Consider the following 18,512-nt stretch of genomic DNA (forward strand, 5'->3'; position numbering starts at 1 on the left):
TTCTAATGTAAAACTCTATCATTTTTTACACACTCAACATAATTTTATGATGATAGATGCTCTTGGTGCGTAATACTACGTGGACCATCATGTTCCCAAGCCACATTGCAAGTAAATTTCAAAATCCATGTAGCCAGGATTAGACTTTTCACCAAATTTTCTCTGCACAAGATCCAGCTGTCATAGTCACTCGCCTTTGTGCCCAAAACCAGCTAATATTATCCACATCTTTTGCTTCTCTTTCTATTTCTCCAACTCTGAATGAAAGTGTCCAAGACGGATGTATCGATCTTTCCATTTCTCTCAAAGCGTGAGTTAACAAGGGGGACATCACGTTAACTTGGAACAAAAGAATTGAAAATGACCAGACACGATAGGCTTAGTAAGCACATCTGCAATCTTGTCTTTGCTCAAAATAAAATACACTTCAAATTGTTTGGTACCAACCCTATCACGAACGAAATGGAAATCGATTTCAACATATGCTTGGTCCTAGCATGAAAAATAGGATTAGTATAGAGGTAAGTAACCCCAATATTATCACACCACAATTTGGGTGGAGATCGATGAGAGAACAACACCGAGATCCCGAAGTAAGGAGTGAATCCACAGTAACTCTGTAGCCGTATTGGCAAGAGATTTATAATATTCCACCTTAATACTGATCTAGAAATGGTTGGTTGCTTTCTAGAACTCCATGAAATCAAATTAGAACCCAAGAAAACACAATAAGATCCTGTGGGCCAACTACTATCAAGGCACCTAGCCCAGTTAGCATCTAAGAATTAAGGCTTCTAGTTGAGAAGAAGATGATAGATCAGTGAAGAAGAGACCATGTGTTTGAGATACCTCGTCGCAACTAGGCTAGTTATACTCTCTTAACTGACAAATTTTGCTTACAACATTTTTTGAAAAAAAATAAAGTGTTTATCACATATATGACTTCAATTCCAACATGCCACGAGTTATTGTTCATCTTAAAGTTAGGGTTAATGGGGTAGTTTAGCTTCTAAAATGCTCTCTCTAACTACTCTTGAATAGAATAAATTAGACAACTCAAGTCATTCACAAACATACCTAATAAGATTTAATAATCTAATTTACAAATATTTCCACCATGTTGTAGTTGCTATAAGCCTATAATCTTAAGACGTCAAACTCATGTTTATCTAAAAGATGTTTTTTCTCTAGTGTAGGTCAGAGTCTGAATAAGCGGTGAAAAGCTTGTCAAATGAAATAAACAATATCCATGGAGAAGCCGGGGGGCCATGGCACAGCCGGTTGTAAGCCCTTGACCACATTTGTACAAACAGATACAAATACTTTCCGAGAAGTCGTACAACGGCTAACTGGCCCATCAGAAGGTAATGCAGAACAAGAAGGGGCAGCAATGAAGGTTGTGGGTCTAAAGAGAGCAACACCAAAACTCCATGAGAGAAGGCAATACTCTAGGCCTAGACTTGAGATAGTTAAACCACCACTCCAATTTAAACCTGCAGGCACATCAACCGACCAACACCCTAGCTTCTCCCCAACCTCATCAGGGAACTCAGGTTTTCTCCCAAGCCCTGTGACCCCTTGTACAATTTTCTCAAGGCTATGCATTCTAGAAGACGAAAAGAAAGGAGAATCAGCAATACCTGTATTGAATAGTCAAGAAGAAGAGAAAGCCATCAAAGAGAGGAGATTTTATTTGCACCCATCACCCCGGTCCAGACCAGGATACTCTGAGCCAGAATTGCTTACCTTGTTCCCTCTAACATCTCCAAAAACAACTGAGAAACCATGATTTTGAAAATACAGTTTCTCTGGTAACAACTTTGTTTTTTGCATATTCCAAACTACTACACACCATGTCACATTATAGAGAACACTTCTTCAGCAAAGCATTACTTTCCCCTTCTACAATTATCTTTAAATCTTGCTTGATTTTCGATTTGACTTAAAATTACATTAACTAGCTTATACCCCGCACATAATTCTTAATTATAATTTAATTTTAAAATTTAAACACATCATTTTTCATTATAAGTTAAAAAGACGTATAAAAATATATCTCATATCTTTAAATAAAAATAAATAAATTTTTATTCATATAAGTATATATGATTTAAAATGAATAGTATAATGAAAAAAAAATTAAGCAAGAAGAATACATGGATTATAATATAGTTAACGCAATTAATTATGCTAATTAATGACATGTGGATTATATTGAAATATAATTAATGCAATTAATTATATTGAAATATAATTAACGTAATTAATAGGCATTTCATCTTACTCTTGCTTGCTTGACTTTTTTCCACTAAGAAATAGGCCAAAAAAAAAAAATGTTAGTTTTTTGTTAAGGAAGATATCATTAATTTTGGTATATGTTAGGTAAACTAACAATAAAGTAAAAATATGGGACCTCCAATACAAATTCAGAAGAATTTTCTAGGCTTTAGATTTATCATTCTAGATCAAGTTCGCATAAAAGTATGTGCTAAGTTACTTTGGATAGAGCTATGATCAGTTTTTCATTGCCTTCATTTATTTTTTTTTAGTGACTTCCAATTTAGTAATCAGTCAAAATTAATACATTAAGACAGATTGGGGATCCTCAGCAATAGTTGAGGAATTATCCATTAATTTTTTTTGAAATTTTGGCCATTAAATCCCATCTAAGGGTCTACAAGCTGCCATGTGTCCCATTAATTAAAAAAATAATATTTTATTATTTAAATTGTAAAAATAAAATATAAAACAAAATAAAAATAAAAATAAAAAATATGGCCACCCCCAAGGGCCGATTGGGGGTGGTAGCAGCCAAAAAAAATTTTGAATAGGGCCCCAAAAAAAAAATTTTGGTAACATTTTTTTAATAAGGCCCAAAAAAAAATTTCCATAAAAATTTAAAGCCTCTAATCATGGTAAATGAATAATTTAAAAAATGGCTCAATTTAATAAGGCCTCAATTCCTCTACAAGCTTATGTAGAAACATAAATGGCCATGTGTTATCTTGACTCTTGCCCACGATCATCAATTATAAGTTTCAATTTAAGACGTTTGATCATACCAACAAGTATGATCTCATGGCCTTCACACACCATAATTGTTATTTGATAAAAGAGAAATCATATATAAAATTCTTAGGTCAACGTGCTTTTATTAAAAATTTTCTAAGTATTTTTTTTTGAAAATTTAGTCCCTGAGTCACTCGAAACTACTAGAAAATTTCCTACCGTTAATTTTTGTTAACTGCCGTTAGTCAACTCAAAACTCCCCGTAATATCTGATTAAAATATTATTTTTTATTAATTTAATTCAAAAAAATAAATCTTAAAAAATAAAAAAAATAATAAAAAAATTGAAGGGTGGCCAGGGGTGGCCGTAAGCCACCCTAGGGGTGGTTTGCCCACCCCATGGGTGGTTTGGGGTGGCTCGCAAGCCACCCCAAACCACCTGGGGGTGGCTTACGGCCACCCCATAGGGGTTGGGGGGTGGCCAGGGGGTGGCACCGCCACCCCTGGCCACCCTTCAATTTTTTTTATTTTTTATTTGTTTTTTAAAAAATTAAATTAATAAAAAATTAATATTTTAATCAGATAAAACAGGGAGTTTTGAGTAGACTAACAGCAGTTAATAAAAATTGACGAAATGAAGTTTTTTAGTAGTTTCGAGTGACCTAGGAACTAAATTTTCAAAAAAAAAAATACCTAGAGAATTTTTAATAAAAGCGCATTAACCTAAAAATTTTATATATAATTTCCCTGGATAAAATTGTATTACAGTTGTATCACACTATCGAATAAACAAACCTTGCATATAATCATGTGCAAGTGTAGAGGTATAAGATTTGCTTCACGCCACTCGATGCAAGAATCTCAAGTGTTGATTAAAGAAAGTAAATCCATGATTCAATAATAGCTGTTGAAATAGATGCATAACTGTGCATGCAAAACACAGAATAAATGCAATTGTAGTTGGTGCTCTACTATAATTCAATGGCCTGTGTTAAACATCCAATGGCCCTGTACATTCACATTTTGCTGCGCCTCGAGATCAGTGGTCTAAGATTAGTGGTCTAAAAGCAAAACAGCATATATTGTCCCACTCCCATGTGATTAGTTAGTGGTCTAAGATAAATTGTTATAAAAAATGATTACGAAAGGGGTTCTTATTCCTATTCTTTTTCTTTTTTATTCTTTTTCTTCCAATTTTCGCCGCTTTATTTTTTTTATTTTTTATTTTTTCTTTTTTCTTTTCTTCTTATTTTTGCTGCTGTTAACATTGGACAACCTTCTACACATTCGATAACCAACATCTACTGTTGTAAGTAATCCGATTAAGGTGACAAATTCGATCATGGAAAATGGAGTGATGGCTGCTGCTGTTACTCAAAATATTGTCACTCACTAGGACACTAAAATCTTAACTGCTAGGACGGATGCTTTAGCCATCCAAGAAACACTAGCATTAGGCATCCAGGGAGCTATTTTTGCGTCAATGTGATTTTATTTTATTTTAGTAAATCTTGAATATAAAAAGTTAATCAGTAATTTTGCATCCAAAAAAGCAAGAAGAATTATTTTTAAATAAAAATATTAAAATAAATATTATTTCATTAATATTTAAATATTAAAAAAAAAAATAAGGTCTCACTTACAAATTTCGCCTAAGGCCTCCAAATACATTGGGCCAGCCCTGCCCTTAATGTCTCCTTTACAATTGAATTTTCATATTTCCAATTGATTTTTAGCATTTGCATCTAACTAGTCCAAGTGTTCTAAAACAGACGAATATTCTATAAAAAAGGAAAAAAACTTTAATCATAATAATAAGTAAATAAACAGTTTCTTTTTTTTTTTTTTTTTTTTTCCATCAACTTAGATTTTGTACCTAGGTTTATCGGATTTAAAACTGAACAACTCATCCTCTACACAACAGATAAATGATGAGGAAAACTTTCTTACGATGAAAACACATCAATAAGGCGTCTAAAATTTTTGCGCATATACTGGGAAATAGTCGATTAAGTGTTTGATTAATTTGCTTTTGAGATCTCAACTCACTTCTTTGTATCCTCAGTTTTGAGTGAATTAGAGCTGATTTTGAGTGACATGACGATGTTATTACATAAAAAATAATGTCAATAAACAAAAAATATTATACTAATAAATTTAAATTTTTTAGACAGATGAAAAACTTATCAAATCATTTCGATGAAATGATTATGAATACAACGAATAAACCATGGTACATAACCATAGCATTTGCCTTTTTTTTGTTGTTTTTGATGGATTACTAGGAGTGGATCTGTTCGCTATACTTGTAAGAGAAGGGTTGTGACTAAAAAAATTCTTCATTCATGTAGCTAATAGGCCATTTTATCCAATCTGAGATTTGTGTCAAACAGCTTATGATTACAACTTCGGTAGTCTGCAATTGCACTTATAAAATTAAGGCAATCAGCACCATTAAAGATTGCCCGATGGAAGAGTTGCATGAAGATGTAATGGAGTACGACTTTGGACCTCCTTGATGTCAAACCCTTGGAAAAGTGCAGAGAAAAAAAAACAAAACAAAAACAAAAAATTTAAGATCATCTGACAGAGGTGACAAATGATTTCCATCTTTCAGAATCAGCTTCATAACAAAAAATCGGAAGTGTTTGGTATCTGTTCTTATGCCTTTTAAAAGTAGAGCCTTATCATTCACTGATTTTACAGGTTGAAAGGGAAATGTAATGGACATAGAAGGTAGATGAATATGTACTCTCCGAAAAATATCACCAAAAAAAGAACAAGACTGGTAAATGATTATGAATACAACGAATAAACCATGGTACATAACCATAGCATTTGCCTTTTTTTGCTGTTTTTGATGGATTACTAGGAGTGGATCTGTTCGCTATGCTTGTAAGAGAATGGTCGTGACTAAAAAAATTCTTCATTCATGTAGCTAATAGGCCATTTTATCAAATCTGAGATTTGTGTCAAACAACTTATGATTACAACTTCGGTAGTCCGCAATTGCATTTATAAAATTAAGTCGATCAGCACAATTGAAGATTGCCCGATGGAAGAGTTGCATGAAGATGTAATGGAGTACGACTTTGGACCTCCTTGATGTCAAACCCTTGGAAAAGTGCGGAGGAAAAAAAAAACAAAAACAAAAACAAAAAATTTAAGATCATCTGACAGAGGTGACAAATGATTTCCATCTTTCAGAATCAGCTTCATAACAAAAAATCGGAAGTGTTTGGTATCTGTTCTTATGCCTTTTAAAAGTAGAGCCTTATCATTCACTGACTTTCAGGTTGAAAGGGAAATGTAATGGACATAGAAGGTAGATGAATATGTACTCTCCGAAAAATATCACCAAAAAAAGAACGAGACTGGTGTAACCCACGGACATAATGAGCAACCGTCCGTACCACCTTCCTCCCACTTTCTTCGAAGCCCTTAATCAAGGCCATCCCAAAGGCTAAGCGACTTAGGCCGTTGCCTAGGGCCCCCAATTTAGTAAAGCCGAAAAAAAATTTTGAATAAGGCCCGAAAAAAAATATTTTGGTTACATTTTATTAATAAGGCACAAAAAAAATTTTCCCTAAAAATTTAAGACCTCTAATCATGGTAAATGAATAATTTAAAAAATGGCTCAATTTAATAGGGCCTCAATTCCTCTACAAGCTTATGTAGAAACATAAATGGCCATGTGTTCTCTTGACTCTTGCCCACGATCATCAATTATAAGTTTCAATAATTTAAGACGTTTGATCATTCCAAAAAGTATGATCTCATGGCCTTCACACACCATATAATTGTTGTTTGATAAAATTGCATTACAGTTGTATCACACTATCGAATAAACAAACCTTGCATATAATCATGTACAAGTGTAGTTGCATAAGATTTGCTCCATGCCACTCGATGCAGGAATCTCAAGTGTTGATTAAAGATAGTGAATCCATGATTCAATAATAGCTGTTGAAACAGATGCATAACTGTGCGTGCAAAACGCAGAATAAATGCAATTGTAGTTGGTGGTCTACTACAATTCAATGGCCTGTGTTAAACATCCAATGGCCTTGTACATTCACATTTTGCCGCGTCTCGAGATCAGTGGTCTAAGATTAGTGGTCTAAAAGCAAAACAGCATATATTGTCCCACTCCCATGTGATTAGTTAGTGGTCTAAGATAAATTGTTATAAAAAATGATTACGAAAGGGGTTCTTATTCTTATTCTTATTCCAATTCTTTTTCTTTTTTTTTTATTCTTTTTCTTCCAATTTTTGCCGCTTTATTTTTTTATTTTTGATTTTTCTTTTCTTTTTATTTTTGCTGCTGTTAACATTGGGCAACCTTCTACACATTCAATAACCAACATCTGCTGCTGTTAGTAATCCAATTAAAGTGACAAATTCGATCATGGAAAATGGAGTGATGATTGTTGCTGTTACTCAAAATATTGTCACTCACCAAGACACTAAAATCTTAGCTGCCAGGACGGATGCTTTAGCCATCCAAGAAACACTAGCATTAGGCATCTAGGGAGTTGTTTCTGCGTCAGTGTGATTTTATTTTATTTTAGTAAATCTTGAATATAAAAATTTAATCAGTAATTTTGCATCCAAAAAAGTAAGAAGAATTATTTTTAAATAAAAATATTAAAATAAATATTATTTAATTAATAGTTAAATATTAAAAGAAATAAGGTCTCACTTACAAATTTTGCCTTAAAGCCTCCAAATACATTGGACCGACCCTATCTATCATGTTCGGATATGAGCTGCAATACTTGTCGATCGTCTTAAAGAGATCTTCATCATCTTTACATTAAACTTAAGTATAACAACTACCAATGTTCCAATAAACATAAAATCTAATTTTGGACACAAAATGAGCCAACCGATAAATTTAACAAGTTGAACATGCATGAAGGCCTTGCATGGAGATGTGGCCTAGAGGACTCGCCAATTAACCAGTACCACTGTACGTACTAGGGTCAACTCACCTCAAGCAAGGGCATGCCACCCATATCGGGGCATTAGTTATTCATTCCCTAAAAGTGAGAAGCTTTGCAGAATCTCAACAATCAAAGGCATTTCCACGGTTATTTTGAAGGGGTTGTGATATGGGTTTTTGCCCTTTTATAACAAACAACATGAGATCTGGCAAAACCAACGGCTGCAATGGCTTTTGAGGTCACATTTTCTGTCCTAACTGGCTAGTAAAGTGTATGCCAGAAAACCTTAGCTGCATTTTGTTCTCTATTTACTCTCTCCTCCCATATACTTCTCTCACTTATTATTTCCTTTTCTTTCTTCTTGCTCATGTACGTTCTCTTTCTTCTACCTAATTTTCATGTTTCGACGTGTTGAAGCACGTACAGCTACACAGTTCTTGAGGTGATGTTTGGATCTTCTTTCATATATATTATTCTCTCCATTCCAACTTTTCTTCCTTTATGTTTGATAAATTGGAATCACATTATATTGACATGCATTAACTGAGAAGTAAACATGAATCATAGTATCTTGTGTTGTGGACTATGATTAGATTTTCCACTTGTTTATGTTCTTACTTCCATTTCCATATGTTCCTACTAATGATTAAAGTTGGTTGCATTTTGTTTAAAACCCAGATTTTGATAATCTTTTACGTATCTTATTCTTATTCTTTTTTAGTTCTATACTTCTACCGGTAGTGCACGTACATTAATTAGGTGAGTGTTGAATTTAATTACAACCTCAAACTTGACCCTGTTTTGGTAAGGCAAGAGAATCACTTGAATTAGAGTTCACTAACGAATGAAGTTAGTGACCGGCACAGCCATGCCATAAATTTCAAAGCATCAATTCAACAACTCCTTTAACACTCCACAAAAAAATTAACACCCTACAACAATATTAAACTATCCTTTTTACAACTCCAATAAACGGGAATAAAACAGAGGAGAAGCTGTTTACCTTTGGAGTGATTTCCTTCTCCTCAAGCTTCTACACACTCTTGCTCCAAGGAGTCCTCAAGAACGCCCTCGAGCTCTCACCACACCCTCAAGTTTTGAGTATTCACTATGTCATTTTCTTTCCATTGATTACATACTCAAAACTTGACTAGTGTGGATCAACTAACTGAAATCAAGATGGGGATTCCATGCAATGAGATTGATGTAAAAGGTTGCTCAGGCATCTCGAACTCCATCTAATCGGGCTGATCGAGCACGTCTTCGAGCCGGTGGGCCCAAACAACCTCATTAAACTGAATCATGATCCCATGCGCAATAGACAACCTCATTGAATTGGATCTTTATCCTTTATATCATATAGCATTTCAATCACATTCACAAGTCATTCTCTTTTTATTGCTTATGTACTGAATCTTAATTGGTTTGGGTCATATAATTGAAACATGCAATGAAGCTTATGAGAGAGGTTGCACAAGCCTCACTTGTTCGGGTAAGTGCCCAGTCAGCTCGAGCTCCATTTACTCAGGTAGGGGCAAGGCACCTGCCTGAGTAGATGAGGCCCGAGCAGCCACTCAGATGTGGTTGGCCATTACATGCAATGGACAGCTTCATTGCATTATATCCTTATTGCTAATATCATATAGCATGTCAGTGACATTCACCATTCATCACCATAAATGCAACTAGGCTGGTTATACTCCCTAACTGAAAAAAAAATTGCTTACAATATTTTTTGAAAATAAAAATGTATATCATGCACATATGACTTCCAACATGCAACAAGTTGATATTGTTCATCTTAAAGTTAAAGATAATGTGTTGGTTTAACTTCTAAAATGCTCCCTTTTAGCTGCTCTTGACTAGACTAAGTTAGGCAAGTAAAGTCATTCATAAACATACCTAATAAGATTTAGTAGTCTAATTTATAAATATTTCCACCATGATGTATTTGCTATCATTTAAAGATGTTAAACTCCTATCTATCTATAATTTGTCTTCTAAATGAAAACACATCTATCCCAGTTTATAAGCGGGTCTCTATTGCAGGTAAGAGCTTGGATAAGTGGTAATTAATTAAAAAGCTTGTCAAATGAAATAAACATAATCCATGGAGAAGCCGGGTAGCCATGGCACAACCGGTTGTAAACCCTTAACAACATTTGTACAAACAAATACAAATACTTTCCGAGAGGTCGTACAGAGGCTAACCGGCCCATCAGAGGGTAATATTGCAGCAAAAGAAGTGGCAACAACGAAGGTGGGTGTAAAGAGAGCAACACCAAGACTACATGAGAGAAGGCAATACTCTAGGCCTAGACTTGAGATAGTTAAACCCCCTGTCCAATTTAAACCTGCAGGCACATCAACCAACCAGCACCCTTGCTTCTCCCCCACCACATCAGGAAACTCTGGTTTTCTCCCAAGCCCTGTGACCCCTTCTACAATTTTCTCAAGGCTATGCATCTTGGAAGATGAAAAGAAAGGAGAATCAGGAATACCTGAATTGAATAATCAAGAAGAAGAGAAAGCCATAAAAGAGAGAAGATTTTATTTGCATCCATCACCCCGGTCTAGACCAGGATACACTGAGCCAGAGTTGCTTACCTTGTTCCCTCTAACATCTCCAAAAACAACTGAGAAACCATGATTTTGATAATGCAGTTGCTCCTGTAAGATTTTTATTATTATTATTATTCTAAACTATAGTACACCATGTCACCATAAAACTAATACTTCTTGAGAAAAGCACAACTTTCTAGTCACTGTCTCAAATTAAGGAACTTAATATGAGAAAGGCTCCCTTTTTGTTTAATTTTTTAATAATTTTAATTTTTTTGCAAATGGTAATTTTTTTAATAACTTCAAGGGCATTTTGGGACAAAAAATGAAAAAGTGTCTAATTTAACACTAGATCGTAGTTTAGGGCCCCGATGTAACTTTTTAAAGTTTTGAGGCATAAATAAAAATATGGTCATAAATTAGGAGCAATTAAACTAGTCTTTTTTTTATATATATATAACTAAAATAAGAGAAATGTTACGGTTCCTCATGGTGTTCTCTTAATCCTACATGGATATTGTTTTCCAAAAAAAAAAAAAAAAACCTAACCCTACCAATCCCTCATTTTCTTAAAAAAAAAATAATAAAATAACATCAACGTAGGATCAAGATAACACTAGGAAAAACTGTAGCATTCCTCATCAAATAATGTCAATGACCCAACCATGAAATAATATGTAGTCGAATTAAAGCCATAAAATAACTGTCACTTTAATTCATTACCTCTTATCCTTAAGTAACCAATTTAATCTATTGATTATTCTTGTACTTGTGAAATCTCATTTCCTTATATACATAATAATTTTAGTAACTCTTACTAAAATACTTTGACCAGAGATTGAGAATAGCAAATTTTATTAAATATACCTCAATGGGATATTTCTTATCGCTTTGATTAAATCAAAGAGTGGTTTTTACCGTAAAAAATCTCACTTGTAAATGTATCAAAGTGATCTACTTTTCACATTTGAGTTCATGACCCTCTCAAGATTGAGAGTGACTACTATTCTTTTGTTAGTGTTATAAAAGACTAACAACTTATGTAGACCATTCAATGCATTGTAATCCCACCAACACATCAAATCCTAAATCTCCAATTCACATTATTAAGATAAATCATCATGATTGGTGTGTTATAGTCTTGGCAAATGGAATGCACAACTTCATTGTCAACTATGAACTACAATTTATAAGTTACAAAATTTATGACTTAAATTTTCTGTGTTATAATCACATTACTCACACCTATATCACATTCTATAACTTATAGACTTTATATGTATATAATAAATAAAACCCCAAGGGATTGGCCTAGTGGTTGAGGCGCGTGGTCTTAGGGAATATCACCCCTTATATCCCAAGTTTGAGACTTGCTAGATGCAAACCCCCTTTGGGGCCAAACCCCTTGATGTAAAAAGCCAGCAATTTACTCTGATCCGTGTAAGAAAACTTTCGAGGGTGCGTTGCACAGGTTCAAGATTTACTAAGTAGGAATAGGTCCAAAGAGCCTTGCTTTGTCGAGGTTCCTCGTCATAAAAAAAAAATGTATATAATAAATAACAATCATTAAAAGCATACATGTAACTAGTTATATGCCTCATGTTCATTAAATAAATTAGTAAATAAACAACTTTATTTAATAAAACAAAAAATGTCATTCGGTAATTGGAGTTTTATGGCATTATCCTTAACAAAAACACAGCTTCAGTTTTCTTCCTCTTTTTCTTTTTTTTTTTTTTTTTTTTTTTTTTTTTTGGTATTTTAGGGTGGGCCGTAAAAGGAAAGAAAGTACATAGCAAGTGGGGTAAAATTCACAATTTAGTGATTTACATTGTAAGAGAAGTGCTCTGCTCCATGGCACTTTTGTAATATAGCACCTTTGTAAAAACTTACAAAAATGCAATGGAGTAGCACTTTTTCCGGAATGCACAGAATCCAAGAGAACAACCTTTACATTTATTTACATAGTAAACAACAAACGGTATTGCAATGCAAAAATTGTCAAAATGTACTAATCCCAATCAGCATCGAAGAACCCAGCATCTTTCATCTCGGAGTAATATGCATTTTCCAAAAGAAAATCGTCCTCCTGTAAACATCAAAATTTGAGCTTTGTGTTATCGTCACCATGCGCACAATGTAAACAAGAAGATAATGTATGTGGTAGAGAAATCACCTGGAAAAAATCAGCTAGAAAAGTTATATACAGAAAAGGTAGATAAAATGAGTGATAGCAGACATCTGTGAGATTGTACAACCTGCAGTAGATCCATGTCAAAATGCAGTAAATGAATATATGAGTACATAATTTTAACTTCATTGACAAACTTGGAATTTAGAGTTACCAAATCCCAAAGCCAACCCCGATCCCGGCAAGCCCGCAGGCAAATAATGCTACCGCATTAACCACAAACATTATCACGATGTAGTTGTAGAATGCTGGTCTGGCTGCAAAAGATAAAGAGGCAACTGCATGTTAAATTACATCAAATCCTGCAAGAATAACAATGACAACCAAAATTTGAGATGTACTCACGAGGCAGCTTGTCTCTCCATTTTGAGAAATGCACAAACAATATGAAGGCATAGACTGCAGTAAGCAATAGTTTGTGGATGATCCACAAACCCCACTTCACCTTATTTGAACTTCCAGCACCGTCGATGAACAGTGGGACCCCAAACCCAAATACATAAATTACCTGAAAATGGAAGAGTTCAAAAATGAAAAAGCTGATAATCACACCAATAGATGTATAAGATGAGGTACAAGTAAATATATATATGGAGACTGGTTTCTCGATTTGGGGTTTATGCTTTTTAAGTTTCATCTACTAATTTCCTTTCTCCTTAGTTAGCCAAAAAGAAAAAAGACAGTATATACATTTTTAGAGCAAGTACAAGAGTCTAATATGTCAGAAATTTGCTCCTCAGTCCTCACTTGTCTACCAAAACCAACTAGAAAAAATCCATAAAAGAAAAACTACAAAATCATATGATCCTAGGAAACTGCAATGACTGATCTCACCAAATATGACAATATTACAAGCTTTGTTTAAACTAATTGTATATAACAATACATACAGGCCTGCTGAGCAATGGGATCTCGTTTTGCAATCAGTGAATAATGTGACTCCCTGTATTGCGGCACAAACACCACATCTGCCCAGAGGCAGGAAAGACGCTCAAGATCCTCATCTCAGAATCTTACTTCAGCGAAAGACACAATTCTAGCAAACTTGGTAGAAATTGACCATACAAGCAAATGAGCATGTACATTCTGTGCATAACTGAACCCCCCCGGGAGTATGTAAAGTAAATGAATAAAAATTGGGCTTCATCTGATCATCTTCCCAGATACCATTTCACTTATGTAACTTCCGTGGTCCCAGGTAATACCATAGAGATAAATATTATGTCACCACTAATATCCTTAAATGTGCACATAAATGGTGAAACGTTTATCTAATTTAGTGTAAGCATTCTAAAAATGCCCCAGAATAGTCCTCTTCCCCCTCTAATCAACATTCTATACAAGTACCAAGTAATTTAAGTGATCGCCTCAATACAAATTAGTCAACAATATGATCACATTGTTTTTTTTTTTTATAAGTAATGATGATATATAAAAAGAGCGCAGAGGGGCGCAACCCACATACACGGGAAGTATAAACAGAGAGCGCCTAGGAGAGCTTTCTTTTAATGTGCTCACATTCTTGCATATCAGATAATGAAATATATGATCACATTGTTGCATATAGATTCCACATTCCTCCTTTATATTTTTTTTCTAATCAAGAAAGGAAACGTCTATCACAAGCAGATGATTTTTAATCACAAATTACATATCTAACCCTGTAAGTAACGACACAAATTTTATATAGTTAATTTCCACGGTGTATGTCAACAATTTAGAAACACATGATATCTTATGGATAAACCCACCATTTCCTACTGTATCAGTTCTATGCCAGTGCAATTCCAGCCCCACATCTAAAATAATAGTGTATCCATTATCATTTTGGTAGTGTGCCATGTCCAACAGGAGTCCATGCATGCCCAAGCTCTTCCAGTAAGAATTCAAATAAGTTATTCAAGAAAATTACATTTTTGTTTTCATTTTCCAAATTATGCATATACAACATGGAAATTAACTTCATAAAGTTCATGTTTTGTTAGTTAGAGAGGTAAAAAGCTATTAAGAATAATGTTATTTAGTAGACTAATATACGACTTCCATAAAATTCGATGATATGGTAATGAAAATTAATCATTGGATCAGCATTTGTAAGATAATAAAAAAAAACACACTTCATCTTAATTGAATAGATGTCTACTAAATAGCATCGCTCCGTAATTAATTATTAAAGATATATGTTTCCATTCTTAACAAAGATAAAAAATAAATAAATATCAAAAAATAAAAGAAGGAATATCCATCAACTCTAGCACATAAGCAATTTGGTGTTTTTATCATGCTAGAGCAAAGCGATAGTCTTAAATAGATTCCTCCAATTAATCTAAATATATGAGATAACTTGCTCAGCCTCTTTGATTTGTTGCTAGAGATAGTACCCATTGCAAAAAGAAAAAATACTTACCCAAAATCACTCCTAAACTCTGGCATTTTCTTCTAGCATGAACTTAAAGAGCTTTTATGTAAGCATAAATGTAGTATGCAAAAATGGCAACTTGGTTAGCTTGAAGTGGCCTAAATAGACCCCATTTAGCATTACTGCTTAAATGAAATAGCAGCGGGAGCATTAAATAACAGTAAAATTGCAATGCTTGAGATAACAAGGCAATATTTGCAGAGCATGGCTTTTTCCATACCCATAAATCTGATCACATGTAAACAGGAGAGTATGACTTTTTCCAGATAAAGAAAGGCCCCAACATAGATACCAAAGGGGTGTCACTCGTTAGAGACAAAACTTTCTTTTTTTTTTTAATGCAAGTATCAGTGACAAAACCAAAACCATCACAGTTCATACATAAACATAAAATGTTACACAACGAGAATGACCACCCATATCTTTGTAAGGAAATGCCAAATATTACCTTAAGAAGCATATCCACACCAACAACAATCCCCGAGACAACGAAATTATGCGCCAAAGCATCCAACCCAGTACTGTAATCTTCCTGGAGTAAGAAAGCCAACAAGCTAATCTCCAAACAAAGCATCCCGGATGCCGTGAACAATGACAGGACATTCCACGCTGCCTCCTTCCCAGGAGAGCATTGCCATGCCTGCCTCATCAAATCAAATTTCAACCCATTAAGCACTATCAAAAAAAAAAAAAAAATCTATCTTCAAGGACAATGAATGACAATCACCTAATTATCTAGCTTCTTGCTCCACAAGATTAAGGTCTATCACTTTCCACCACTCAATCAACTACACCTATTATCACCATAATTATCATCGTTCTTACAGGTGAGCTTGCATCATGTTTCATTAGCAAAATGCACATCCGCATTGAGTCAACAAGTGTGATTAACCAATGAGTACTGTCTGTCACCACATTGCATCCTACTCCAAACTAAAACAACAAAATAATTAATTTAAGATCACTATCAGTAACAATATTCTTTTTTTTTTTTTATGAATAATATCTTATTATTTTTCTAATACCATTATTATTATTATCATCAAAATTATTCAAGTTAGGGGTGAGTTTGCATCCCTATAATTGATTGAACTAAAGTTGGCAAATGAATATGATATTAATACCAAATATATTGTTGTTGTTGTTATTGTTACTAAGGAAAAAAAAAAAAAAAAAAAACTTGTTTTAGTGTACCTGGAGAGACGACCAAGCGAGGTTGAGGAGGGTAGCGAGCCAGAGAAGGGCATAGTAAGAAATCACAATGTAGGAGCGTCGATTGCAGAGCTTCTTCACGTTCTTCTTGGTGTGGAGCGCCAGGTACACTACGAAGCCCACCGAAAAGACTACCAGAACGGCGTCGTGCCACAGCCCGTGGCAATCGGAGGTGTGTAAAGCCCGATTATGGCCGTCCGTTTTGGCGGGAAGGCTCGTGAGTGGCGGGAGAGAGAGGTGAGGGTCGGTGGTGATCTCGTGATTGGTGGGCATTTTCTTTGGGGGAGGTGGAGATCCAAGAGAGGGTGGTGTGTCTATGAAAACCCTAATTTGGACGGGTCTGAGTGAGAGAGCGAGAGAGAAAGCATTGTTTGGTTGGTGAGAAAGAAAAAAAATGAGAAAGTTGAGCCAGATGAGACGACGGCGTTTTTGTGTGTTTTTTCTTTTTCCTTCCTTTTTTTTGCCCTTTTCCTTTACCTATTTGTTTGGATTAGTGTTTTGTTCTAATAGCATCGTAATTCTCGGACTCCTACAAATCAAATTTTTGTCTAGTCTATTAAATAAATAAAACAACAAGAGTGAGTGCGGTAAAAACACCAAATTTTTATCTTTATCTTTTGATTTGTTCTTTATTTTATGATTTTTTTTTATTATTTTATATTTTGTGGATAAATAATAAATTTTACTTTTGTTATTCATGCTAATGTGTCGTCTTATCAATGGAAGACACAAAACACTTGACTTATATGCTATGTAATTTCTCTTTTGATTTATTCTTTATTTTATGATTTTTTTTAAAAAAAAAATTTGAATTTTGTGAATATCTGATAAATTTGGTGTTTTCACAAGCCTCACTTTTGTTATTCATGCTGAAATGTCATCTTTTTAATAGAAGACACAAAAGACTTGAATTGTACCGAGTCCCCAAAATTTAATTATTCTCAATTTTAAAAGATAATGAAAATATAGGTCTTTTTAAAAATATTTAAAGATTATATACAAAAAACTATAATAGGCTCACAACATCAATGCTATTTTATTTTAAAAGGCAGTAATTGGTAAAGAACCTGGAATTTTTTAAAAACTTTTTAAATAAAATAGTTAATTAAAAAATCATTTGGGAGTTATATAGTTAAAAATTTATGACATTGGTTTGTTTGTTTATGGTTTGCAATCGAGTAATAATATAAGGAGGACTAGAATCCTCCCAAATGTAATGTGCCTTCTAAAATTATCATTATATGTGAGATAATCATTATTAAATTTTGATATATTGATGATTTTAGAAGGCACATCACATTTGAGAGGACTCTAATCCTCCTTATATCATTACTCTTTGCAATCATTTTCTTATTTTTCCGTTTTAAATGTAGGAGAGGCAGTGAAAAAAAAGGAATTTTTTTTTTTTTAGTGAAAAAGGGTCATTGAATGTGAAATTGGTATGCTTGGGCAAGCTATATATATATATATTTTGGGGAATTATTTGTGGCTTGAAACCCCCAAGCCACGTCCCCAATGGATAACTCAATCAACTGAGGACCACGTCTTATGAAGCAGAGGTTACTAGTTCGAATCCCACTCACCCCTCTTGTGTGGACATTTCAAAAAAAAAAAAAAAAAAAAAAAACCAAGCCATAAGTTAGTTTCTCCCTTGGTTGCACCCCTACTCTTGGGTTTGGATCAGGTGCTCTAAAAAAAATTATAGCATATGTGCAGTAGTTTTTGAGTGGTTCAGATTTAATTTTAAGTTTTCCATAAAAAAATTAAAAAAAATTAAAAAAAAGATAAATAATGAACTAAATGTGAACCATTAAAAAACCTAAAACATATTTTTTTTGTAATTTTTTTACACCATCTAAGCCAAATCCTCTTTTTTAATCTCTATGAAAACTATCACCTTCCATTGAGATAATTAAGTGCAGAGATGACCACACTTGTTATATTGCAATCATCCCTTCCATGTCATTAATACTAAATACAAATTGTTTGCTTCAATTATAGAGAAATATCAGGGGTCAATTTTTTATTTTTTTTTCATATCTAGCTCATATTCTTCTAGAAATTCAATAGATCAATTATTAGATTTGTAGGGTTCACCATTGATTTATGTGGGATCCACATAAGTTCACAAATTTAATGATTGATTTGTAAGATGAGATGGGTTAAATATGAA

The 18,512-nt window shown here is 33.8% G+C and overlaps 2 protein-coding genes and 1 pseudogene across 2 annotated transcripts; 2 read left to right on the top strand and 1 right to left on the bottom strand.

Annotated features, from left to right (window-relative positions):
* The first annotated feature begins 1,249 nt into the window (after positions 1-1,249).
* LOC132174002 (VQ motif-containing protein 31 pseudogene) lies at positions 1,250-1,789 on the top strand (annotated as a pseudogene).
* Positions 1,790-10,065: 8,276 nt separating this feature from the next.
* On the top strand, positions 10,066-10,605 carry LOC132173379 (VQ motif-containing protein 31-like). Its single transcript, XM_059584868.2, has one exon. The coding sequence runs from the start codon at positions 10,066-10,068 to the stop codon at positions 10,603-10,605; it is 540 nt and encodes a 179-aa protein (XP_059440851.2).
* Positions 10,606-12,291: 1,686 nt separating this feature from the next.
* LOC132175451 (protein CANDIDATE G PROTEIN-COUPLED RECEPTOR 2) lies at positions 12,292-16,757 on the bottom strand. Its single transcript, XM_059587404.2, has 6 exons — positions 16,322-16,757; positions 15,576-15,767; positions 13,054-13,216; positions 12,863-12,965; positions 12,694-12,775; positions 12,292-12,606 (listed from the first exon to the last, which is right to left on the bottom strand). The coding sequence occupies exons 1-6, from the start codon at positions 16,610-16,612 to the stop codon at positions 12,529-12,531; spliced, it is 909 nt and encodes a 302-aa protein (XP_059443387.2). The 5' UTR covers positions 16,613-16,757; the 3' UTR covers positions 12,292-12,528.
* Positions 16,758-18,512: the final 1,755 nt, after the last annotated feature.

The sequence above is a fragment of the Corylus avellana genome, chromosome 3 (assembly GCF_965113065.1).
Source record: "Corylus avellana chromosome 3, dhCorAvel1.hap1.2, whole genome shotgun sequence".
Lineage (NCBI taxonomy): Eukaryota > Viridiplantae > Streptophyta > Magnoliopsida > Fagales > Betulaceae > Corylus > Corylus avellana.